The sequence below is a fragment of the Periophthalmus magnuspinnatus genome, chromosome 16 (genome assembly GCF_009829125.3).
Source record: "Periophthalmus magnuspinnatus isolate fPerMag1 chromosome 16, fPerMag1.2.pri, whole genome shotgun sequence".
Lineage (NCBI taxonomy): Eukaryota > Metazoa > Chordata > Actinopteri > Gobiiformes > Gobiidae > Periophthalmus > Periophthalmus magnuspinnatus.
In genome coordinates this window covers 16,523,904-16,550,865 of record NC_047141.1, presented here as the reverse complement: position 1 = coordinate 16,550,865, position 26,962 = coordinate 16,523,904, and the positions used below count along the sequence as shown (strand labels likewise).

Sequence of the window (26,962 nt, the reverse complement as noted above, 5' to 3'; positions counted from 1 at the left end):
CACCAAGTATCCCACATCACATTTACTATTACTATAACTGTATAAGTATTATATTTTTTCCCTTTCTTTTTTCCTTGTAAGCAGCCATATTTGTTCTGATACAAAAGGACCATGCATGTCCCTCACTGGCTCATCCATCTGTCAATCACGCCCATCTGAAAACTGGGAGATTCACCGGTGTGTACTCTGGATTGCAGCCGAACACTCTGTAACTTGATGGAGTGTCTATCACCTGCTTGTCTCCATAAATAGCATTGCTCTACATGGAAAGTTCCGATAGAAAGCCATTTTATCCCTATGGAAACAAGCAGCTCATAGTACGAATTAATGTTTTCCAAGATATTTTTTAGTAATAAAACCCCAAGGAACTGAATAAATACAAGTTAGACCTGCCATGCACCAGATATGTTCTAGCGCACCTTTAAAACAGCATGATTTGGAAACATTTTCTAAATAGCGTGATGACTTTCTCATGCTGTGCAGATATTTAATGGTGCGAGCAAGCCCACTTTGAGATGTGAGCCGGGGTTAGAGCGGCGTTGAAAAGTCCTCAGGGGAGATTTATGACCGACATGAAACTGAGAGTCCGCTGCTCTCTAAGCACTTGGCACCAAATGAGAGCAATGGAGACGTTGAGAAGGACAAGTCTGCATACTTCTGTCAACTTTGGCCCATATTCTCACTGAGCAAACCTAGACTGGACACTTTCCCTGTGCACCTATGATATTGGTAGTTAGTTATATACAGGGCCAAAAACCAATAGACAACTATTTATAATAACAAAAAATACATTGATTTACAATTGAAATCTTGGAGGCAGCTAAAGGTTTATTATGTAACTTTTCTGGGGGAGGATCTGCCACCTGCTTGTCTCTGACTGTTATTGCTTTGTCTGGAATGTTGCCCTGCCTGACTTCAAACATTTCTTTTTTGCATTTAATTAATGTGTTTAAATGTTTTATTACTTTAAAAAACAAACATGTATTAATGTGAGAGATGTTGCCTCTCCATAGACGTGACCTGCTGTAACCTGGCCTGCTCGTCTCCATTGAGATTTAATGGCATACTCTGGAACATTCCAAGCATAGCAATAACATCTCAGACAAGCTGGTGGCGGGCCCTGTTCTAGAGAAGTTACATAGTGCAGTTTTAAATAGAGCTTGTCCTTACACCGCAACTGATGGTACTCAATAACCAACAGAGACTTTAAAATGTAGATAACTGGAGTTAACAATCATATAAATCACCTTTAATGGACAAATAAAGAAATAAAAAACATCTCTTTAGTTCTCAGTCATTTTTATTGTCTATAATGCATTCAGTACATTTGCTATTTTTACTTTTAGTGCAGTAAAACAGGGTTGCGTTGAAGGCACCAGCTGGTTCATACATCAAAAATGACATAAATGCATAATCAGAGGTATACCCTGGTCATGTGACGTGCTTAATACAGGTGCGACAGGCAAAATGCCAATGTCGGATAGAAACACAAACAAACATGTTCAACACTGCGAGATGGAGGTGCTTTGGTATTTGGTAGAATGACAGTTGTTCATTTTAACAAGATACTGTTCAGAGGGAAACTGCTACAGTAACAACTCTTTGTGACTGGACATCATTCTTTGATGAATTTTATTATAGTATGGTTCTAATACTGGCAGTTGTATTCAAGTTAAAACATACATACACATTTTATCCATTTTGACTTTACTGGAGTGTGTCTGCCTATTAACTTGTTGTAATAGTAATGCTTTTATGACTTGTAAGTTCTTGTTTATCACTAATGTATTACACAGCTTTTGCATGTCAGAATAAAACCCTGATAAAAGTTCGGTTTGAAAAGGTAAATTGTGGCATCTTGGTGATTCTTCGACTTATCATTTTTACCTTTTGACAGACTGCAGACATGCAAGTATAGCTTTGTGTTCAATCTTGCCATTTGCGACAGTGTACAGTATATGACTTTATATGTATATGACAGCTCAAACCTGGTCATAGGTTAGGATTTTACAGTATCAAATTAAGCTACCTGTAACATGAATACACACTTATATAGAAAACCCAAAGTGACTGAGCGCAATGTGACACAATCTTTTGTCATAAAATCTTACAGTTTTTTTAAATGTGCACACTGCAGCAATTCATGTGATTTTAAATAACCCACTCCCCCCATATATACTCCCTGTAATACCAACAAATTAATATCGTTTTACAGTACATTCATTTTATACAAGTGTCTATAATACCTCAATGTTTGGGAGCTGCTGATTCTGAAACAAATAGGTCTTTGTGACTTTATGGTTAGATAATATTAGTCTGAAATGTGGAATCTGAAACGTGTCTCTTTTTTTCAGTATTTGTAAACTGTACCTGGTAATTAGACTTTGAACAAGATGAATAATAAAATAACAGTCCTATGTAATAAGGATGTAATACTAGTATGCGTAACAGCACATGTGGATAATCTGGAAACGACACCAATGGCAAACCGGTATTTATAGAATTAGATGTTGTGCAAAGATATCACTTAAATAAGAGTCTATTGCCTTTCTCCTGTTCCCTGGAGTCTCCATGTTGAAAACCGCTGTAAGTTATATAAAGTTGTCCTGTTGTAGGATTTTGTGATGGATCTCTGTTCAACATCTGTGGACCTCTCTCTCATGATGAGAACAGGGCTTTACTTAGCTCAGAGGTCTCCAGCATTTTCTGAAAAACCCAAGGATGAACACAAAAAAAAGATGAATTAATATATTGGAGTGTAAAAAGATGCATTTAATCACACAAAATTGTTAGTAACAATGGTGAAGTAGACCAAGCATTTAAAACATGGATAAACATCAACAGCAAGTTCATGTAAAATGATCCGGAGTGGTCCTGAGTTATTCCTTACTTTCACAGAATCCTAATTATTCACCTCGATGAGTTTATAAGCGTGTTAAGAAACAACTAGCATGCTAACACAAAGGTAACTTCCTGGTTCGCGAACGGTGAAAATGCTTTATAATCGGATTCAGATAGCAAACATGTTGACCCTATTATGTGAAAAATACCCCTTTAAAGACTGATTAATCACTGAATTGGAAACTATGAATAAAAATGATGGTTTTGACACCTGAGAGCCATTTGCACAACCGATTCCATGTGAGTGATTTCAGAGCCTGGTTACAAAACTGTAGCAGACAGTCTTTGTTTTGTTGTCTAAAATGGTTGCTATAAGAAGGCTCTAGCATCTTATCTTTTTGAGCCAGTTCCATATACTTTGACAACAACAAAGAATGGGTCAAAAGTAAAGAAATTTCACTGCTCACATCAAACAAGGACTTAACCATAAATCCTTGGACATATTTTAGATGCAAACAAATCAGATGTTGTGTGTTTGACTATGCAAGTTGCACAGTCTGCAAAAACTTACTCATACTCTCATCAGATTCGTCCACCGCTGCCCAAAAATAAATTCACTACTTGCATTTTCCTCACAGTCGGCACTAAACACATTTCAAAAGCTATCTTCTACAACCAACAACATCGCTTTGGCTCTTAAATAAATTACTCTGGAAAACACCTCTCTCTACCCGCACACTCCTGTTAGCAGAAAGTAGTCCACGTTCAATTAATGCAACAGAGCTTTGGCCAAATGAGAGAGAGGAGCAGAGCAGTGATAAAGTTTGACGGAGGTAATGCTGAGGCAGGGCTTTAGGTTAGAGCTTGTTCAGTAAAAATACAAAAGAGACATCAGACAGCTCCTGTATAATGTAATGAGGATATTGATTAAGAAAACTGCAGTCACTACAGGATGGGGATGAGAGGTACCTTAGTGCTACATGCATTATGATTCAGCAGCATGTTGTTGTATTAGTAAAACATTTAAAAACACTCTAATGTGAAAAAGTTTTAAGCTTTCTGTGTTGTAATATTCTATTGTCAAAAAAATCACCTTAAGTTTAGTTTCATTCATGTTTGTTGTGCAGCTTCCCATCATCATTAGCTTACTCAGAGTTGTATTTTGTGTCATAAAAGGACGTGTAATCCTGTAAAGTCCTGAATTTGAGACATGAGAAATATTTTGCTTTCACCTACCCCCTATCCCCACCCACAGCTCAGTACTTACTATAATAATAAAAATAGATTCTGCGCCATACACACTGGGATAATAAATAAGAGCTCAATGGTCTATTTCTATTATTCATGCATTTTAGATCAATATTTCTGTTAACAGTGGACAACATGTTTAGAATATTGATCTATGAATGTTTTGGTTTATTATTAATGTTACATAAAAGGCGTAAAAGATCAAATGGCCTCTTCTCTAAACTCCTCTCGTGCAGTAGAGGGCCAGTGTTTTTTGCACATTTCCTGTGGGTTGATTTGCTGTCTGTGTGACCCTCTAATGCTGCACATGTCAGTTCTGATCAGCTGAAAGGGAACAGAGCTAAACCAGGCCATTCCCCAACAAACACAATGGGATTAAAGGCAAAATAAAGAGCGCTTTTTTTTCCCCATATTTGAAAACCACTGTTCTGTCTCCTTGTAGCATTATCCCTCCATACTTAGAAAATTGAAATCCACAAGGTTGCTGTATACATCAACAGAAATGCATGGATATTGTTAATACAGAGACAACACACGCATAGGTGATTGTAAACTCTCTTTAACACTAAGTCATTCTCAAACTACACTCACCGAGTATGATCGAAGAAAATATTTGGCTTTTTGAGTACCAGAAAACCCCTGTCTTAAATAGAATTAAACTATGACTAAACTATAAACAAAAACAGACCCAAACAAACATGAATGGAATGAAACACAGACATATCCGGCAATGCTGAATATTTTACTATTTTGGCCCGAAAGACTATAATAAAAAGTAGCTGGTCACCGAGTATGAGCGTCGCTTCCAATCGCCCATTGACCATCCCAAACTCCACTTTTCTCCTGAGTTGGCAGACAGTGTGAAAGCTGATTCACATTCACCCTGATGCGTCACAAGTAACTGTGTGTTTGCCAATGAACAGACACTATGTATGAGGCAGTAATGACCTGTCACCATCAACTGACTGCTATGAGAGAGAGAGAAGGAGGGAGGAAGAGGGAGGGGGACTGCAGGGGCAACGGGTTCACCAAAATCAATTCTGTGCAGTAAGCAGTCTGAACAGGCTTCTTCTAATTAAAAGTCAAGTCCAGAAATATGCCATTTATTATTCTGGGCTTCAGGCGAGGTGAAATGCTGGTTGTGTGGATTATTGCTTAGTTAAACTGAGTTGGTTGAGGGAAAAAATAAAACAAATTCGTACTGGAATAATAAAAAAACATTACAGGTTATCATCTAGAGTATAGTCTTCTCTGGCAGATTATGGATTGCTAAATAATTTCTAACATTTTGACAAAACAACAAACTTCTAAACCAAGGTAGAAACGACTGGACAGTTAACTTTTTTGCTTGTCTCCATGGAGATCTTACTACTTCATCCAACATGTTTCAAAGTATAGCGTTAGTCTGTCTCACATGTTCTGGTCTACTTAAGAAATAAAAACACCAATAATTGAGTAAATGCAAGGATAAGTTAAATTGTATACAGTCTAAAATTCCAGGAACAGCAATAACATCTCCACCTAGAAACCCTGCTCGAAAAGGTGCACAGTGCAGCTTTAAATATTTAGTGAAAGGACACTACAGTTGACCTGACACGAGTACAGTTACCCAAGACACTCTTTCTTTACACATAGAAACTCAACACTTTACTACGGAAGCGTTGTATTGTAGCGTACATATATTATACTAAACAAGTAATACAGTACAGGGACCTTGGTTTGCTGTCAGTGTTGAAGTAAATGAAGTAAAATGTTACAGGCCAAACATATGTGAAGTGCAGATGATGCCCTCACAGAGATAGTATGTGTAATCTAAGACTGTGGTGGTGCAGAGCTTCAGATCTTTATCTTGTGTTTGTTTAAGGAACACAGCTGATAGGGGTCAGTACTTAACTCACGTAACACTCAAGGACAACTGGGCTTAGAGCTATGATGACTACAATTGTTAAACTACTGAATATACATTTAGGAGTACTTATATAATCTCATCACAATTTGTTATACCATAAAATAAATATTTGACATATACTTTTATGAAATGTTTCCTCTTCATCAATTACTCAAACTTGTATTATGATTCATGCATGTTTGAGTAATCCTGTATTGTTCGGACTTGAAGGCTTCTAAATGAAATGAAATGGAAGTGAAAATCTGCTCAGTCAATGGAACAGTTTCTATTATTGAGATAAATATTGCAGTTTACATTGAACCAACTTTAAAATCACATAATATGTCATTTTAATGATTCCCAATAAATGCACACAAGTTTAACTTGATTTGGTTTAAGGAATAATGTATTCAGTGTTGCTCTGCCTGGAAAAAAAACAACACAAGCAAATGGGTAGGATTCTCCCATTGTCCCATTAATGCAAACAGAGTGTTATGTGCTCAACAAATTGGGTTGGTCATCTGAATATACTGAATTTACCAGATTATAACAATGCATTTTCAAGGATTAAAATTAATGTATCAATGCACCAAACAAGTCAATAAGCAACTGTAGCCCAGTATTAGCAAAGTATACAATAACACCTAAATATGCCACATGTGAATGAGGATCTGACTGGGGAAAGTGTGAATGTGAGACTTGATGTAATATGATACTTTCTCTTGTATTAAAACTAAAAATACATTCGAAGGAAGTGTTAAAATGGCTTGGATCACACATTATTTCCATAAAGAGGCAGCCGGAAAGCACAGAGCTAAATGACATCCATCATTGTCTATTTTATTCCTCTTTTTGCTTCTAATAGAGCGCTGCTTACGTCAATGCGCTGTAATGTTTGGACTAAACCTGGACTAGCAAAAATTAAGATATGAGATTTTCCATGGGCAGAATAATTAATACAAAGCTTTGCTATGCTAAAATTAAAACAACAAATATTAGATTTCATAAAGGTCTGTCATGGATAAGTTTAGATGTACAGTTAAAACCCAGTGTTAGATATTCATACCCAAACCCAAACCACAGCATTTTTCCCATCACACAATTTAAAAAAACTAATATATAAACTGTTAGTTAATGTCGCCATCGACCAATCAAAATGCACACATCCAGAGTTATACTCACACTTTGTGCTGTGCCCTCTGACATAAAAAAACAAAATTAGAACAAAAACATTACACAATAAAAGACTAACACATGTTTTTCAATGTTTTGTAGTGTGTACCAAGTCAGAAATATCTTTGATTGAAAGTTTATAAAGAAGTATACAATATAAACATCTTGTAAAGGCAATATACTTTATCTTCTCATTTACTTAACATTATCAAGCATATATCAAGAATATTATTTAAAAACACTTATTTAAACGTAAGAAGTACTTTGAATACTACAGCACCATACCTGATTCTCTTAAAACATAAAAAACAGATGTTTAATTTGAAACAGTTTGCAGTGGTTCAAAGTTATCCCTCACTTACCTAACACATTCCTAATATCCTAATTAGTCACGGTGATGACTTAACAAGTGCTTTTCACACCTCCCAGAGACCAGCGCGGAGAATTGTTTTGATGGTAAAGCTAACAAAACTTTTATCCGACTAATTATTGGACAATAAAATGCTTTCTAATTAGATGCAGACAGCACGAAGCGGACATATTTTGACCACAGTAAGACACAGTTTGCACAAATACATGGGTAAATCGGGAACGGGGCCTCTGAGGAATAATAACATGGAGCAAGCTTTACTTGTATTGGAATAGCATTTGGAAAGGTGTAAAAGCCTGAAAATCCTAATAATGCTATAGGAAGATTTGTATATGGCTTGATTTGCTGAGGGGTGGGAAGTCAGTGAGAGAATAAATGCTGGTACAGAAGCCCCTGCACTCAGCACATCCCACTGAGCGACTATGGACCAGATCAGGTCTATTAACCCCTGACATGCCATTCATCTTCAGCAAAGTGGTGTGGGGCAGGCTCTGGTCCATTCTCAGGAGCTATAGAGCCTGTGCTAATGAACATGGCCCCTGTGTGTGCTTTATGATGGGAGGAAGCAGTCTGTTACCAACCACAGCACAGGAGAAAAGGAAGTCAGGACTAAATGATCTATGAGCTATTTGCAATTAAAAATTTTCCAAAAGGTAGAAAAAAAAAAAAGAAAAAAAAAAAAAAAAAAAAAAAAAAAAAAAAAATATATATATATATATATATATATATATATGAATAAAGTTGATTAAAAAAAGTATCACATCACAAGAATAAGTGAATAAAGAGTAAAGTGAATAAAGAGGCCTATGCTAGCTGTGATGGGGCGTGGACACATCATAGTTGACTTAATATCAGTTTTTAGGGGCGCTTGATTGTCTTCTTTCTGAGCCACTGGAGCATTCTAATCACTGCTCTGTGTCACAACGTTATGGTTGCCCACTACTCCTGTCCATATTAAAAACAGCCAACTTAATTGGCACAGACAAAATATGTATGTGAGGCTTTTTTACTCAAACATTACATTGCTGGTTGCAGAATGAATTTTATTACTACTACTATACGGTGTTAGAAAAGGTTTACAGTAAAACATTCCAATGCAGTATGTGAAAATACAGTGCAAATCAACTGATGTGGAAAAACTGAAAAGTGAACACAAAGTAAGAGTTTACCTTTTTCTTTAGTGCCTCCAGTGACTCAAACTCCAGTTTGGCCAGTTCAATCTGGATGGGTTTAGGAACATCAGGGATCAGGAAGGCCAGGATGAACTTCAGAGCCAGGAGACTGTGCTGAAATTACAGAGAGACAAATCAAACTGTCTGTGCAGCTAAAACATTCCTGAAGATGTGAGACAGGCCTCTACTTTGACAAGTGTTTAAGTTCAGGCTCAAAATGGATCCGTTAGCTATGCATATGACTGAAAAGTTTTTTTATTCTGCACTCTTCTCTTTTAATGTTAATTTTAGGATGATTCTTTATGTTTTTATTTGTTTTTTTTAGTGTATATGTGCATGAATTGTAATATATTTGCCTTGCCTTGCCTTGCCAAACTGAGATGCTTACTTTTACATTTGGAGCACTGACAAAAAGACAAGCATATGAAACAAAACACACATTGATGGAGTGGCATAAATCTCACCTAAAAGCTGCATCCATAACAAACATCTGATTTGGAGTTGCATTAAAAAAACATTGTTGAGTGAAAGAAATATACATTTTCTGACAATAACTGAAAAAATACACCTTTCTCTTTTGGCTGGAGGATGCGCTGCAAACACATCAAGCTTCAATCATTAAGCAGCCAGCCCTCGCTCACTTTCTAATGATTCATTTCACAAGCCCGGGAGCTACATTCCAACCTTTGTCATTCAAGTCACAAGCACTGGCCTCTCCGTAATTAACAGCCAAGCAGAAAAAGTGCCTGATCTGAGCCACCTGTCATATTGATTGAATGGGAACAATAAACAGTGTAGCTCTTAGTTGATTGCTAATGCTATCACAAGCTAATTTGTATTTCTGCGGACGGAGTATAGGGTGAAGGTGAGGGGGAAAGAATGCTAGCCTGGTTCGCGAATGAGTAAGGTGTGTTTCAAGGGCTGCCAATAAATTGCGCTCTGTCAGGGGTAATGGGTGCAGACAACTAATAATGTGGAGTTTAAGAGGGATTTCATTGCTTTGGCGACGCTAGCTCATGTATAAAGGATCTGACGGCTAAAGTAGTGAAGAATTTATTGTCACGTTGTCGAGGGATGGTTTTCGGTAATGAAAAGGAAAGCAGTTCTTTGGTTGACATTTCATTAGCTGTGCTTGTATGTAGGTCAAAATAAAATGAACATGTAGTAGTGATGTATTAGCTTCACAGGCTTCTGCAAGTATCTTTGAATTTATCAGAGCTCATCTGAGAAATCATGGGGTTTGCATGGGACAGCTTAAATGTAATAAAATACACAGAAAATATATTGCCACTAATGGAAAACCTTTGTGGCTAGTTTGTTATATAGCGCTACTGAAAGCAAAGAGATATATTCACAGCCACTCTGGGGCAGACTGACTGGAACGTGGCTGCTATTGTCATGGTCAGGATCCTGTTTGTCTCCCACCTGGACGTCGGCTCACCTGATCTGATAGCTGGCACACCTGTATCCAATTTCCCTTAATACCTGCAGTATAAGAAATCAGTTTTTTCATCCACTCCTCGCCAGTTTGTCATTGATGCTACTCCAGTTAGTAGATGTGTCCAGGAGACAAGTTAACCTTTTTCAGCATTTTTGCACTAAAATTGCTTTGTTCTGTGTCCAGGTGCCTCTGTCGTTATTTTTGGAAGCTGCCTGCCCCTCTCCACACCTGTTTGTCTGTCGGCCTACCTACCTTCCAACCTGTCTACCTTCCTGCACCTCTGGACCCCTAAGCCTGATACTTACCACATTTACCTGATTACTAGCCTGGACGATAACCAGTTGAAGTACTTACCAGTTGTATGCTGCTTTTGGATCCTAATTAAACCCTTGACAACCATACTGTGACCACAAACTATTACAACAACCAAATTGTACATCTACAACATATTTTTAGGCAGGATGAGGGAATCTAAGGTGTTGGCATTTCCGTCAATTTTGCACAATAGCTTTATTATTTGGGTCAGGTACAAACATCATGCACTTTTATAGGCCAAATGTTAAACCAATGGAGATTTTGAGATGCTAAAGGAACTTAACCTCCATTCAAAAATATTCTGACACTATAGTCACTGTGATAAATATATTTACCAGTAGTGACCCAGCAGCTTACCAAGTGGTCCCATGGCACAACTAAATAAGATAAGATGACTTCATTGTTACTTTGTATGGTATTTGCTAGACATACATCAGCTTTCTATATAGGTTTTTGCTAATGCACTTCTGTAGTAAAGTTTCACCAACTTTAGTATAGAAATCCCTTCAACCCAACAGCTGTCCTTTCTGTCATCTGTATTAAATAACTGGTGAATCAATTTGGGACCTCCGTGATGGTTAATACACTATTATCTTTATTATCTCTATTATCTCGCCAAATATTTCACCTCACCAGTGTCCAGAGTTTTATTAATGAGAAAGATAATCCCCAACCTGGCCACTGTCCCCATCTGAACTGGGTAATCCACACATCAACACTGGCACGCCTAAACATCCAAATGTCATCTCCATCACTGTATTCTGCTCCCACGCCACGTTTCCATGGCACCTCTATCACCACTAATTGGAAAATTACCATTTCAATCCACTGTCAATTGAACAGATGAGGAACTACTAATTCAACTGCTTTATGTGTGATCTGACACGAGGATGTTATTAAATCCACCACAGTCACCATTACATGTGGCTGCTTCACAAAATGGGACTTATTAAAAACATCTAGCAAAGGGTGATGGCTGTAATTAAATCATTTTGAATTGTAGACAATGAAAAAGTCTCTCATGTAGAAGACAGCTCCTCTCAAATATTCTCATAACATTTAGAACATCTAGAACCTGCTTTTCCTCTGAATTTAGTGTTTTGCTCGTTCATACTCCAGACATCTGCGCTGTTTTTCAGTCCATTATGTTAAATTTTTTCTTTCTTTTTACCCATAAGCCACCATGTTTGTTCTGACACGGTTAGTCCGCCTATCAATCACCATCAGAAATCGTGAAGACAGATGTGGTTCCAGACTATTTGTTTTTGTAAAGCAGAGTAAAATCATGCGGCCTTGACTGACCATGCAAACAAACATTGTCATCATTTTCTTCAATTTAATCACGTTTCATACACTATATTATTTTAGCTAAACCTCTACTTCGACACTGCTGTGATTGGTTACATTTGTCTGTCAGTCACTCAGAGCATGGCCAATTGAAGGAATGGGTTGGGAATAGTGTTTAGATCATCTTTTTGGATCATAATAGCACCGTATCATGATCTTTTTTACTGATTGCCCAACCCTAGAGCCCCGAGTATATGACGCAACTCTACTACTGAGCCACACAACATTATTGGCAAGAATTTGGATTGAGTAACCCTTACCCAGGAAAAATGGTTGGAGAGACAAATTGCTCTATAGATACTCGGGAAAGAAATTCACAGCCAGACACAGACAAGATTACATAGTTCAAAACTGAAGAACAAAGGATAAGTCAATTTTCCAATTTACCGTTATGTCCACCCGACTACTACGCTAACTCAGCTAAGATTCTATAACGCTAACGCTACCTCTAGGTTTGAAGTAGATGTTGTGTATGGCAATAGGCAACACATAATCTCCTAATCTAGACAGTTTAATGGGATTACAAGGGGCCTGCTGAGAACAGACTAAAACGAGCACACTGTAGTAACCGTAGTAACAAGATCTTTGATATAAAAATCACTCAAAAGAACCTGAGTTGCCAGTTAATTAAACCTAGTCAGGATTAAAGCTTTATTCACCAAAGTGGCTGAAAGATAATTGCTACCTGTAATGACAATCTTGTCCTACCTGCTCCTTTAATGACTGAATGAATTAAACATGTCTATACTTACAAGAAGGCTTTCAAGTGCACTTTCAAACTAGGTCAGAAAGTGAAGTTGTTGCACATAATGAGGTATAGTAGTCCTCGCTCCTGTACTACAAAATAGCCAGTGTAATGTAACATCATAATATAGCATTAAAAATTGTGTGCATTAAATAACTTCCTCCAGATCTTGGTCAGGAGACTGGAGTTCATTGTGTGCAACAAGACTAAAATCACGCTGAATTGAAAACAGCCATTGTGATATGTACTCTAATTGGCCACACAAACAGTTCTAACCGGTCTAATTTTAATGTATTCTGTTTGTGCACTTCCTTTTCCAGTCACCGGCTTGTCCCCATGGAGATATCAGATAAAATATGGCATTAGGCCAGGTCAGCTCCGTGGAGAGGAAACTCCGCTAACAGCAGAATGCATGCTTTTCAAGGTAATTTAGAGCAATAAAAAAACTGCAATGAAATAACTGCAAATACCTACTCCAGGCAAAGAAATCATCAACATATCCATGGAGGTAACAGGCAGAAAAGTTACAGACTGCACGTTTGAGGATGGTTGAATACCTGCCACTCATTCCCAGAAAAGAATCTCATAAAAGGTAACGTATCAGTCAATGCAGATAAGCAAGAATATCACCTTTAAATATATTGCATCAATTATGAGCATATGAAAATGACTCATATAAGAGACAGAAGAGTGAACACTTTAAAAATATGCATCCCTCAAACACAACCTACTATAGCTTATACAATATAAACAGCACTATTATGATACATCCAGCAGAGATCAGAAACCAAATTAATTACACCTAGCTCCCATATGATCTGACCCATGCAGTGTTAAATTAAACTGCGTATTGTTCACTTCCTCCTCCTCTCCCTTGATTCCAGGCTCTTTGATGGCGGAGAGAGGAGAGCGTCTCGTCTATCTTCACATGAGTGGATTAGACAGACAAACCAGGCCCTGACACTGGCTCTCAGTCTGCCTGCTGTTGCCTGGCTACTGCTCGCTCATGTGTGGAAGCCATATACTGAAATTACCCAGGTATCATAGAACCAGTGCTGCTGCAAAACGACAACACACTTCTGGGGCTAAACAGTTTTGGAAGGACAGCTTTGGTGAATGTATTTTTAAACCACGATTCAGTTGAAAGTGCACATTTTGAACATGTTACTAACAGATTTGTTTGCTTAAAATACATTGGAAATTAGTGAGCAGGGTTGCCTCTCCACAAAGCCGACTTGTAAAATATCCTGATGGCAACACCTGTAATATAACATCTTCATGGAGACAAGCAGGCGGCGTTCCCTGCACCACTACACCACTATAACTAAGACTACAACAATAACATGCATTTTGGATCATGCTTGTAGAGGTTTACACTACAGGTTTAGCTGGACCTCATGCCTAAAATATAATGTCCTCAGCAGTTATAAAGACCATTGCTAAAGACAAATCAGATTTAATTTCAGTATTGATTAATCATTCAGCCATTGTTGCTGCCTCTCTCCACCTCCGGAAAATAGTCCAGATAAGGGAGAATGACTGATTATCAACCTTTCCTCAAATAAACATTGTTAAAAGATCTACGGAGTTATATTACATGGCTATTGCTCATTGTTGATGCATAGTTTAGTTTGTCAGCTGTTACTATGTTATACTGTCTACAACAATATTCCAACTACCCCTAATATGGATGCTAGTAATCAGTAGGTAAAATTGACTTACATTTTACTAGTGAACCTTTAAAATTGTGTAATTGTGTAAAATTGTAACTTTTCAATAATATATGCCACTCACTTGTCTCCATGGATATTGCTTTGCTCAGAATGTTACACAGTATGGGATTAAACAAACAGGTAATGACACTAGGCCAAGCAGGTCACATCTGTGGAGAGGCTACCAAACTTACAGGAAGAATAGGTTGAAATAACTACACCTAACTACACGTAACTGAATAAATACAAGACAGATATATTCAATTTCATACTGTGGAGAAAGCTATAACATCTCCATGTATACAAACAGAAAAGTTAAATAGTGCATGTCTAAGCAAATTATGCAAACTTGCAGTTTATCAGCCAACCCGTTCCTAAAAGCATAATTTCCTTCAAAGCAAACTACGGTATATCAAAATGTGTGTATATGAGAGTTTGTGCTGATTACAATAAATGAAAACTTGGCCTGACAACTGTCCCGCCTCACAGTGCCTTTGTACTTGCGTTGGAGGCAGTTCCCAGTGGAGGTAAGCACATTAAAAATGCATGCTGTTGCAGACCTGTTAACTGCTTATATTAAGTGTCTGTGTGACGGTAGCATGCAGCACCACTGTGTCAGTGAGCCCCATTTGTTTTGTACACTCCCTTCCCATTCAGTGCACTTAACGTGGTCCAACCTGTGCCGCTCATCACTCTTGTTGTACCATCTCTAATAGGCTCCGGCTCTATTCTGGGGAATGTACTGGAGGGGAACATGGAGGGACATGTTTAGAAGTACAATCAGGCAAAGATGAAGGTTCAACAGACAATGTCACGCAGCTATTTTCAGTATTTCGTACTATACAGTCTAAATAACCTCATGGAACTATGCAAACTTTGTGTTTCTAGATATAGCAATATACGTGCAATATGTATTTGAATGCAACCTTTCCTTCCTTGATCCTATTGCCACCTGTCTGTCACTGTCAACATATGAGAAGCTGCAACCCTCAACTGTCAACCAATCACCTCTCAGGTAATTACTGTACTATAAATGCACTCTTTATCCCCTCTGAAGAGTCTCACCGAAGAAATCAGAACCAATCAAACTCTTTCTTGATTGCAGTTTTGATGTATAGTGTAAAAATGACAATGGTGTATTAATTTGTTGCTATTATTAATTTACATCTCTATCCGTGGATCAGTATTCCTGGTCCTGTACTATAAAACAATTCCAAAAACTATGTTTTGTCCTCAGCTCTACCTGTCCTCCAATTGGTGACCCAGAGCAGAGTATAAAAACGCCTTGTTGACTGATGCCATGGCGCACACTACAGCATGCACAATGAACTGCTGACAACAACACACCTCCGGGGCTGAGCCGAAATTAATAGTCGTGGAGCTGCCCGGCACCTCCTCTCTGCATTCAGGTGAGAGGAGAGGAGCATAAGTCAAACTGAAATCATCCACCTTTGGGCCACAGGAACTTCAACGGCTAAAATGTCATGTCCACTGCAGCTCAGGGCAGAAAACATTTTCAAAGAGGCTGAAATGGATGAGAGAGAGTGTGCTATCTCTTAGTCTTACAATTTATTAACAAGATGGGGCCTAAAAAGCATGACAAAACTGACTTGCAGATAAGGTAAGAGTTGAATCTGACTCATACAATTATTGGAAAAACACTTATGAGCATGTTTATTGTTTAGTTCTTGGTAATATAAAGTCACTGGACCTCAGCCAAGGCATCCGTGCAGACATCTAATATCTATCTACTTTTTTCTTTTTAAATAGCAATCAGCCTACAATGTGCCTGCCTATTAAAGTCTTGCTTGAGGTTTGTGTATAAAAGTAAATGGGAAAAAAAATGCAGAAAAACCAATTTCAGTTTCTTTTTCTATCTAATCAGCGCTGTCAGACCTCTGATTTTAGATCATGTAAAACATACAGAAATCAGATCAAAACTTTCAGGTGACAAATTACGCAAAAATCGACTTGCATGAGCTTTTAACTGCAGTATAATGGGTTTCCCTCATCACAAGCTCATTGAGTTTTATTTATGATTCATGCATTTTTTCACCTACCAACTCGCTACATATACCTCAGCACTTGTGATTCTGTGAAAAATTCAGACTCACAGAGTATTTGAATGGGAAGTCAATGGACTTTATTAAGGATGGGCTATTGCGGTTTGCAGTGAACAAAAAGTAAACACACATGATATAACAAAGCATTTTGAGTCAGTGTTATTTATGTCATGTTTATGTTTTAATAGCATCATGCATAAACTAATACCTAATCATAATTTGTCTAACACTGCGCAGCCCAAAGTCCCACCACATTAAATGACAGCGAGCATACTAATAGAGATGTGGTTTGAAGCTGGGCTGTGTCACTTGAACTATTTATAATAATTCCTTTAATTAGACTTAGAGGATGGAAAAAGCCATAGGGACACACAGCGAGGACATTCTTCTGGGAGCGATCCGAGTTCAGTCAATGTCATGGCAATTAGACGCTTATTTATGTAACTACAGATGAGAAAAATGACACAGGCGATCTTTAGCTGGAGGAAACATATAAATGTATATAAAATTATCCTATAAGGACTGTGGGCTGGTTGAGTGGATTTTAAATTAAATCTGCCATGTTCAAGGGGAGGACATGTCAGTGTCTCTGCAGGGCCTGGGTTATCATTTATGACTAATTAAATTCAAGGATACACACATACTGTATCGGCGAGCCAATCTGTAAAGTGACACCCACAGATGACTTTGGCCATTATGTTCTAAGATACTAGAAGATATGAGAAGATGGATGGTGGGACATAATAAGGATGACAGCAAAACTAATTATAATTGAGATTTTATCATAATATTAAAATGAAAAAGGTGTTTAAAATGAATCTTTAAAAAATGCTGAATCAATTTTTTACTATCTTTAAAATGAACTGGCTTTGTTTTTCACATTTTTTTTTATGATTTGCAGTGGTCCAACATTATTACTCACAATGCATTCTTAGCATCCTAATGATTCACTATGACTTAATGGTTTATGACTCGTATGGAAACCAGAATTACAACATTTTTTTTCACCAATTCACCAAATCCAAAGGTTGGTGGTTTCATTCTTCTTACTGGTATTGCTTTTTTTGCAAGACAATCCTTCTCATTATATCTAACTATTCTACCTATTTCTATTTTAACAAACTATGTACCGGTGAATAGCACTACAATCTTAAGAGTGTAAGAAAGTATGAATGATGGTGGTTGAGGCCAATGACACAGAATGGGTGCCACATCTCTGTCACTATGCCCCACGACAGGTGAAATTTACCACTACTTAATCTGACGGAGGAATGGTTGTGTAAAGCAGGATACCACATTGTAGACAAACATATTTAAACCAGCACTTTCAATATTAAATGCCAAGGCTTAAAATACCTCACTGTGCCACTAAGGACCACAGCACTCTCACTAAAAAGAGTTTTAATTACACATCTACTTTTAATTCTGACAAAGACTAATTGGGAAGCATGTGCAACTATTCCCGCTACAGTGGAGTTTATCATTGGGCCTGGCACAAACCACACATTCAATCAAACATACAGCCAATCAATATGACCCAGTTTGCAGCTTGGCATCCACAACTGGCTTGCCCGCCCCACAACAAGGTACTAAAATAGGCTCTGTGGTGCATTTGAAGACAAGACATTTCACAATTTTCCCTACGGAGCTTGTTAATCCAAATATATCCTCTATCCTCTATGATATGTCCTAGTAAAACCTTGTTGCATCATGCTTTCTATTCATATGCATGTGGTTTGATGCTAATGCTAATAAGGTTGCATTCAAGAGAGAAAATATGGAGAGCTACAGCTAGAGATAAGATGCACAGAAAAATCAACAATGACACAGTGGAAAAGCTCATTCAAACATGTACACAATCTGCCAGCCTCTATCAGTATTCTGAGCGTGTCCTCCTCTCAGCCTCTCACACAGTATGTTCTTCTGCTTTGGACTGTGGCTCCATCTAGTGGGCAGTAATATTCAACGGTCTTGTGCTGTATGGTGTGGATTAGATACTCAGCAAATAGTTTTCTGCACACAATTTTGTTACTCACAAGGCAACTGCTGCTTATGATTCCACGTTAAGATATGCAAATTACATAGTCATAACAATGGACGTTAAGATAATGTTGGTTATTTTGTTTTTGTGGGTTTTTTTTGTTTGATTTTTTAGGTGCACATTTTCTCTTAAGTTGCACTATGTAGCTTTTATTGAGCATTGTTTACCTATTTTTAAAAGGAATGTACTTCAGCATTTTCTGAGTCTATTGTATTGCACTGTATGTTTACTATATGCCTGACACTGCTGCAAATCAATTTCCCATTGGGACAATATTAAAGTTGAAAGTTTTCTGGTGAAGGGTTCAAATCTGCTTGTCTGGAATGTTCCACAGTATGGAATTAAACTCATCTACTTGCAAGGAGAAAAGATGATGACACCACAGGGTCAAGTTACAGGTCAAGTGCGTTGAGGGGAGACCCTACTCACAGTAAGAATGCATGTTTTTAATGTATATTTTTAAGGTACACACGCTATCTAGGAACTACTGCAACACCTCTACAACACATTCCATGCTGGCTGTTGATTACTCAGAAAGCCCAAATAAAAAGATAGTATCTGGAGCAGCTTGTCCTTGCTTTCAGAAAACTGGTTGGAGTTCTTCTGAGAGACAAACCCAGCTCTGTTTAAAATCAGTCATACAAAATCAATTAGAGTGGGCCTGGTGTGCAGCACTGGGAGGGCAGCAGAGGAACAAGGAGCCAGTGTCCAAATGTTCTTTTCTCTCATTGAAAGCACTTCTGATGTCTGCTCACTTGATGGTGTTCAGGTTATTTAATGTGAGAGTTCTGCTTATATTTATTATTTAAAAAAATCTCTTCCTTTACAATTAAAATGTCCTAGAACCATTTGGGTTCAATGATCAAATAGTTTGTCCAAAATTGATGTTAATTGTAGTGGTGGTAGATTTGTAAAATTGTAATAACAAGTATATTGTCTGCACAACATAAAATTATTGTAAAATGCTGCAGAAAGAATAGACTTACAGTATAATTTTCTCTTCCTTTACTTTCTGTCAATATCACCCACCTCTTTTTGTAATCATTATAAGAACTACTTGAAGGGTTCACACTTGTTTTAGGAAGATAAGGTAGAAATATTAGAATGTATTTGGTGTAGAAACTGTTATTTCTTACCTCAATGGCCACTGTCCACAGAATGAGCTGCATCTCAGACTCGGGGAAGTAAGATTTGACTTGTGGAGACATGCCGATCAGAGCACAGTTGGTCACTACGGCAATCACACTCATAGCTTCAAAGGCCAGCTGCAACAGAGCCGCGCAAAGAGACAAAGTCAATACCCTCTTTCCTGAAATAGACACATATCAAGCCATGCTAACAAAAGCCTGTTCATATCGGCAGGGTACATGGCAATATTATACCCAAGGGTGGTCTACCAAGCTATGCATAGATGTCAGCATAAAATTTGTCTCATTGTCAATAGTGGTCTTTGTTGTATAAATATGCAGTGAAAGGTGTATTTTTTATTTATTTCTTTATTTAGGATAAAACTATAGCACTACTATTGTTGTACCAGTACAAAAATGGAACCGAAAACTAATACATTTATCTTCAAATAAATAAGATAGAATAGAAATTATAAACATTCTTATCCTGTTAATGTAGTTCTACATAATTAATAACCAAAAAAAGTAAACTTCAAGTAGCCCTACCAAAACACAGGTATTGTTCAAGTAGTGGTACCCGAAAAAAAATGGAAGGTACCCAGACCTAATGTTGACTACTCTATTTTAGAAATTTGTAAAGTAAATGAGTAAACATATATTACCTATAGTGCCATTCTAATATAGTTGATACAGTAGATACTGCAATCCTTTACTTTTCATTATATTGCTCAGTGTTCCTACGTTCACTCACCTGCCAGACTCCTATGTTAGCAGCTGGGTCAGAGAAAGGCCTCTTGAACACACGGCACATTTTGAAGGCATCAGAGTAAACCTCAGTGATATTGTTCAACACGACCAGGACAGCAGCCAGTGGATACACACAGGAAAACAGACTGACGTATCCGAAGAGCAGGAACAACTCCAGGTAGTCATCAAAAGTCCCCTATGGAGAAGTGAGTTATATTTCAGTCTCTCTTTTCTAGTTAAAGGGACACTATGTAATTTGTATTTTTTGTGCATTTAGTTTGTCTGCTTCATAATGACACATCACACAGACCATACTTTAGTGCAGATATATTGATATAATTGGTTGGCTACAAGAACTGGCCCCAGACAGCACCCAAGTGGCACACCAGGCTAGGTCATCATTGCATTTTAAGATAGATTTGTGGGGTATGTATGAAAAAAGAGTCCCACTTTAACCTGAACAAAGGTGTGGTTTAAATGTGTCCTGGTCCAACCCTGGTTCAGTCTAATCTTTCCTGAGGTGATACCTGCCCTGTCCTAACCTATAGCTCACCAGATACGTGCTCATGTCAGCCTCCAGCCGGACTTGTTCCTCTAAGGGCAGCGCTCTGTCCTCCAGTGTTGTCTTCTTGACTTTTCGGATCATCTTCTTATTGCGTCTCCTCTGAAGCCAATACGGCAGGAAGGCCTCCATGAATTGATTTAGGATCTGACTGGTGATCAGCAGCGTGGCCAGACTCTGAGAGAAAAGAGTCCATAGAGAATGAGAATTTGCATGGGTATAATAGGCTTAAAAAACGTAAGTAGTCAAACAAAAGATATTAGACATACCTGTCTGAGCAGTGCCATGTCTTGCATTGCAAAGGCAATGTAGAAGAGAGAGGCAAAGCAGTTGAAGAAATTGAACTACAATGAAGAGAAAAAGCAGATGTAAGAATTTGTTTTGCAAGAAAGCACAGTTATATGAGGATATGTGACTTACAACTAAAACTTTAAGGACGAGGTGGTTTTGATACGAAGACTCCAGCCTATGATTTTCTGTTGAAAGACAAAATATATCAATAAATAAAAACTTGCTCAAGATGGCAGAGCATAAGAGAGCATTTATTAGAGATCTTGATGGTTTTACACCAGGTGTACACTGACTTCATTAAATGTAATTCAAATCAATGCACCTGCCACACTGACCTTGGCAGAGTGTGAGTGAGATACGACTCTGTGATCCTTTGGTCAAATACACTGGTGTAGTTTGTGTAACAGGCAATCTGCAAGTAACCCGCTCAAATTATGTGCTGGACCTGGACTTGCCATGCAATTAGTGTAAAGCCAGTGTTAGAAATACAAGACTCTTTCTAAAAGTGAACAATAGTAACACTGTTAGTGTTTAGTAATTGTGGGTTGGGTAGTGCCTGTTCAAGCAGGTTAGACGGCTAACAGAGAAGATTAAGCGGAGACAAGTCATGGCAGCACAGATTATGGATACTATGTGAAAAGTAGACAACAAATATTTATACTGATTGGCTGTGTGACATTTGTTAAGCATCTGTATCTTTTGCTGTAATTTGGACATCTACTTATGTCTTATTTAAGTGAAGAAAGTTGCAAATGTTTTAAAAGAATTTCTTACACATTGAGAACACAAACCCCTGAGCAACAGAGCACTTCACTAATCAAGTTCAAAGTCTTTGTCCCAAGATATTGCCAAATAACATGAGATTTGAATCATGGCGATTTTAAATTTGTAAATGAAACAGCTCACCCCACTCTGTGAGAAACTCTGCGGCATATCTGTAGATGAGGTTCATGATCTCAATGACCACTGCATAGATAATACTGGGGATGAAGAGCAGGATGCCAGTCCAGAATGTAGGGTCTTCATCATGGACAGACAGGGCCCATCCCTCCATTTGGAAGTATATCATCATGACATATAGAGACAGGTAAAGGCACAGCAGCACAAAGGGCACAGACACACAGTAGATCCGCAGCTGTCTCTTTGCATTGGGGTATAAAGGCTCCTCGCGTCCTGTGACTGGATTGAACCCCAGGACCCCATGAAAGCCAGGGCGGGGCTCTTCAAAGGCTTTTTTTCTGCTCAGTGTTCCCCAATGGTAAGCAAGAGTGGCACTGAACCGCTTCCACAACTGAAAATAAAAATAATAATGACAAAGTTAAACCAGCTTTCTATAGATATGGTAGATAGACACTTAGTAGACCTTACTATTTGCTATATTATGAAAACAGTATTCTACGGTACAATTTTTTGTACCGTAGAATACTGTCTATCTTTGTGTACCAATATACAGAAATCCTGTGCCGTACCTCAAGTATAACAGTGCACCAAATCAAGTTGAAGACTGCAAAGACTACATATTTGTCATAGTCCTCCCAGTCGAACAGATAATAAGGCACACCAATTAAAGCCATAGGAATCAGGGCAAAAGTGAAGTACTCCAGGAAACCAAAGTACAGCGCCTGACCCTCTCCAAAGTAGTGTCTGATGTCATCTGTGGAACAACGGGAAATGAAGGGACAGAGAACAGACGGAACGGTATTGTTGTAGCAAAATTAGATAAAATACACAGTTGAAGGTTAAGTAATTACTTTTTATAGCTCTTTTCACACAAATATACTAATAAATTCAATTCAAACCATCTATTTGCACTAACAAAAGCAAAGTAATAGATATTGTATGTGGAACAGAGGTCTTGCCTTACATTTTCAAATAAAACCTCTCATGTGGAGTCTGTTTTGGACACATTTTGGACACATTTTGCCAGGAAAATAAATGTCATAGTAACTGTAAAAGGTACACTGCTGTGTTGTTCAAACCAATGTGCTCTTACCCAAAGGTTGATGAGACAGCTTGACCTTTTTGAACCATGAAAATGAGAGTCTCTTCAGTTCTTCCTTCTCATGGAGAGGAAACATCTGAACCATGATTCCTTTAGACAGTAATCTGCGAACTAACAAAGTGCAATGTTAGATAAATGCCTTTATTATATGCTAATACCATATTAAAATAATATATAGCTAGTAGTTAACATCAATTGTAAGTTTTATTTCCCTTACTTGACCTCTCACTATTAAGAATAATATACACATTGTAGGAGGACAGAGCCAGAATGTTCCCTATTGTACACAATGCAAGTCTATAGAAACAATTCCCATTGTCTTGTGCTAAGTGACTTAATATGAGTACATGATGGCTGTATCATTTCATCTGCCATTTCTTGAGAGCATCATTTGTCCCATACGCTTACATTCAGCTTTAACACGATTTGTCAAACACAAGTGCTGAATGGAGGCCCCCTATCTGCGCTGCGACTTCATTGCCTCTTCCTTATCTCACTTTGGGAATATTTCAGCACATTTGCATATTTATTATTCTATACCACAGCCACTGAGAGAGAAAGAGAGGGAGAGACAAAGAAGCTGGGGGTGGTGCTGACAGAGAGGTGACGGGAGGACAAGTGTAGGCAGAGAATTAATGTGTTTTTTTCATTAAGTTTTGCTACTTTGAACAAGTATTAGGACTCAGAGGGGAAAAGTGCAGATGTTAGCAAACAGAAGATTTTCATAGGGATATAGGGGAGAGTTAAGAGTTTTTTTCTTGGCATTAATGAGGAAAAAAACATTATTTATTGTGGATTTTCATAGCAATAGAGTAATTATTTTTGACACACACATTATTATATCTTATGTACTAATATCACTAATAAATTATAGCCAATAAAAAGTACTACCAACAACTGATGACAAATACAAAATGTATATAACAAGAGTTTAATTGCCCAATAGCGCACCTTTTCTGCCAGACTGCCTTTCATTTAGCCACGCCTGGTGAGGAATGCCTTGATCAGGGACCCAGTAACAGGAGTACTGTAAAATTGACTAATTTTTGTTGCAATAATGAACCAGACACACATAATGGCAAAACCTCTGGTAGATAGTATGTGTGAATTCATCAAATTAGAACAAGAGAGAATGCTATTACGGCATGAAATTGATTTTAGTAATTTACAAATGCCCTAATAATTTGCCATCAGGGTGACATTCTGAAGAACAGCTCCTAAAATCCATTATTGTTTTAATCATACATATATTAATTATGTAGAGCTGTAACTCCCCTTCAACATTATTAGTGTGCAGCAAATAAGTCTTGGCCTGCATGAAGCTGTACTCACTAATTGATTTTCCAGGGTAGAGCTTCGCCTGTGTATATCCTGGTATATGAGTCTCATCTTTGGCTCGTAGAGTGTCCAGCTCGTGTTTAATTATGTACTGACATTCAGCCATGCTCAGGAAGCCATCTCCATCACCTGCAACAGTCATTATTTTCAACAGAAAAAAAGTGTATTGTGGTAAGTAAGATATTTATTGCAATATTTTGGGGAGGCTAACAGAATTGTGGATTTGCAACTTTTAAAATGTTTTGGCAAGCCTTTGGAGCTATCATTACAGTCATTTTCCAAAGAATTAAGTTATAAAAGTGCTTAATAACAGTTGTTGGCACTGAACTGGACCAAAGCATTATATATATTATATTTATATAGTCAACTTTTTTTTTTAGCTGGAACAGTACAATGCATTTATGCAAAAAGACTTGTAATTCAATATATAAGACTTTTGACAACACAATACGTGCTGCTGTAACAAAAAATTGCATGCACTTTCTATGTATTATAATGTTCCCTTTCATGCAGCACTGCCAAAATATATTGGCTATTGCTATATCACAACATTTTTCAATAAAGTGAACCAAATTGTAAGAACAATTGACAGAGGGTAAACCTTACCTTGAAAATCTTTAAAGTTATGTTTATTTGCACAGGTGAAGCTCCTCATGGAGCCGTCATTGAATTGTTTGAAAAGACCCAAATCTTCAGCTCCAGACAACAGCCTCTGTAATGATGCCCCAATCAGGAATAAATTTGGATTTTGTTTCTCTTGAACCTCTACCCCAGGTCCAAGCTGTTCTACCAGCAACTCAGCACCTATGATAAAAACAGACTATATTAACTACTCAATATCAAAACTTGTAGTTACTAAAAATGAAAAAATTCAAACCTCCATCTCGCTGTTTATCTCGTATCCTCTGGAGCAGCCAAGTGATGGCTCCTTCTTGGGTGTCTGAGACCAGCTCAAGCACCACCAGAGGGGAGAAACTTTCGGCCGATTCCATTGCACCCCCAGCCAGTTCTCCTATACTGGAAAGTATACAAACACTTTGCTAATATTTTGCTCTTCCTTCATTCAACCAGGCATTGGCAAAAATGTACATGATGACTTAAATTCATACCATGACAGCAATTTATTAAAAAGATACATAGAGTTATACATTTGCCATTTTAACTTAACAAACAATAACAGTATGCAGTAACCTCAAGAGTTTGAACAATTTCTACCAGATTATGTTCAAACACTCAACTGTCTTTTTACTCAAGGTGCAGTGTTGTATGTATTAGGGATACACTGGATTATACATCCCTCATTACACTTCCCTATGAAAGGTAGCACATGTTATTATATGTAAAATTCTGAGGGAAGGCTTAATTTATTCACATACATGATGTGTGGAGGCATTAGAGCAGGAACAGATGACAGACAGATACTGACAGTGGCAGCTGGGAGCCCCCCCCATACCCACGAATGCTCCTTCTACACACCCATTTAGACAGCAAAGATACATAGAAGTAAAAACTAAAGACTATTTGACTAGGGCTAGTGCTTAAACAAAGAAATGATTAGCACAGTTACTAAGGTATGAGATCCTATTCTTTCACATTTCCAAGCTTCCACACAAAATGTAGGGCTTTTACTTAAAGGAGACACCAAGCTCATGAACTAATGCAAGCAGGGATGCCTTATTGTAGTAACCTTGTTGGGCCTATTCTGTGATAAGCCAATTATAATGGTAAACCACAATCCTAAACCCTAATTTAAAAATTTCATACAGGATGGTGTAGTACCTGACTAGAAATACTTTTTGGTCATATTTGCACATGTTAGCCAAAAGACCTCCAATTTTAAATATGTGAAATGTGATTTGGTTAGATTTATTATGTTATATTTGTTTTTCATTCTCCTCCAGATCTATCAGAGGAGGCAAAGTCCCAGTCCAACAGCTTGTGGAGGGAGCTGGAAGTAGTAAGATTACAAACTGCATGTCACTGATTCCATTTCCAACCCAAAAGTACAAAGGTGGACGGTTCCTACAACACCACACCCAATGAATAATTTCTAATAGCTACAAAAGATAAGATTAAGAGTAACCGTGACAGCTGTAGTAAACACACCTTAACATGTACCTAACTTGCATTATTACATTGGTTTTACCCATTGCCAGTTGTGGTCATAGACAGTGTGATGTTGATGTGAGTTTGCTAGTAGATGATGTGAGTTTGCTAGTAAGTAATGAATGAGTTTGTGTCTCAGTATTTCCCAATAACGTTAGCAAGTCCCCTTTATGAATTGCAGATACTTGTACTTCTGCTACTTGTTTGGATTAGGGGCTATTTATAGAGCGACGACACTGACAGTGCGCCAAGCCAACGAAATATGAAAGTGTGAAGCCTTTAAATAGTTTCGGTTGGGTTACAATAGTACATTAGCACGTTAGTTCAGCTACTTACCAAGGCTCTTTTAGCAGAGCGATGTTTAGATCCTTGACAGCTAAGCTACATCCGCACTGCCTGACACTTTGCGTTTGGGTGCGCTCGTTGTTCTTAC

The 26,962-nt window shown here is 37.8% G+C and overlaps 1 protein-coding gene across 3 annotated transcripts; it reads right to left on the bottom strand.

Annotated features, from left to right (window-relative positions):
• Nucleotides 1-1,282: 1,282 nt before the first annotated feature.
• ano10a (anoctamin 10a) lies at nucleotides 1,283-26,946 on the bottom strand. Of its 3 annotated transcripts, XM_055227523.1 has the most exons (15): nucleotides 26,866-26,946; nucleotides 25,301-25,440; nucleotides 25,030-25,227; nucleotides 24,418-24,552; nucleotides 23,077-23,196; nucleotides 22,553-22,737; nucleotides 21,990-22,374; nucleotides 21,213-21,268; nucleotides 21,062-21,136; nucleotides 20,784-20,969; nucleotides 20,235-20,426; nucleotides 19,493-19,621; nucleotides 8,690-8,806; nucleotides 7,160-7,176; nucleotides 1,283-2,706 (listed from the first exon to the last, which is right to left on the bottom strand). In XM_055227523.1, the coding sequence occupies exons 2-15, from the start codon at nucleotides 25,413-25,415 to the stop codon at nucleotides 2,682-2,684; spliced, it is 1,935 nt and encodes a 644-aa protein (XP_055083498.1). In that variant the 5' UTR covers nucleotides 25,416-25,440; nucleotides 26,866-26,946; the 3' UTR covers nucleotides 1,283-2,681. The 3 variants fall into 3 exon arrangements, with proteins under 3 accessions (XP_055083498.1, XP_033837643.1, XP_033837642.1); XM_033981752.2 differs by lacking the exon at nucleotides 7,160-7,176; XM_033981751.2 differs by lacking the exon at nucleotides 7,160-7,176 and having other exon boundaries at nucleotides 25,301-25,435.
• Between the last annotated feature and the right edge of the window lie 16 nt (nucleotides 26,947-26,962).

Coding starts and splice junctions, on each gene's coding strand:
- ano10a (XM_033981752.2), bottom strand. CDS start 25,415: ATGGAATCGGCCGAAAGTTTCTCCCCTCTGGTGGTGCTTGAGCTGGTC. Junction 25,228..25,300: donor AGATAAACAGCGAGATGGAG/GTTTGAATTTTT, acceptor TTTTTATCATAG/GTGCTGAGTTGCTGGTAGAA. Junction 20,427..20,783: donor CTGACATGAGCACGTATCTG/GTGAGCTATAGG, acceptor ACTTCTCCATAG/GGGACTTTTGATGACTACCT.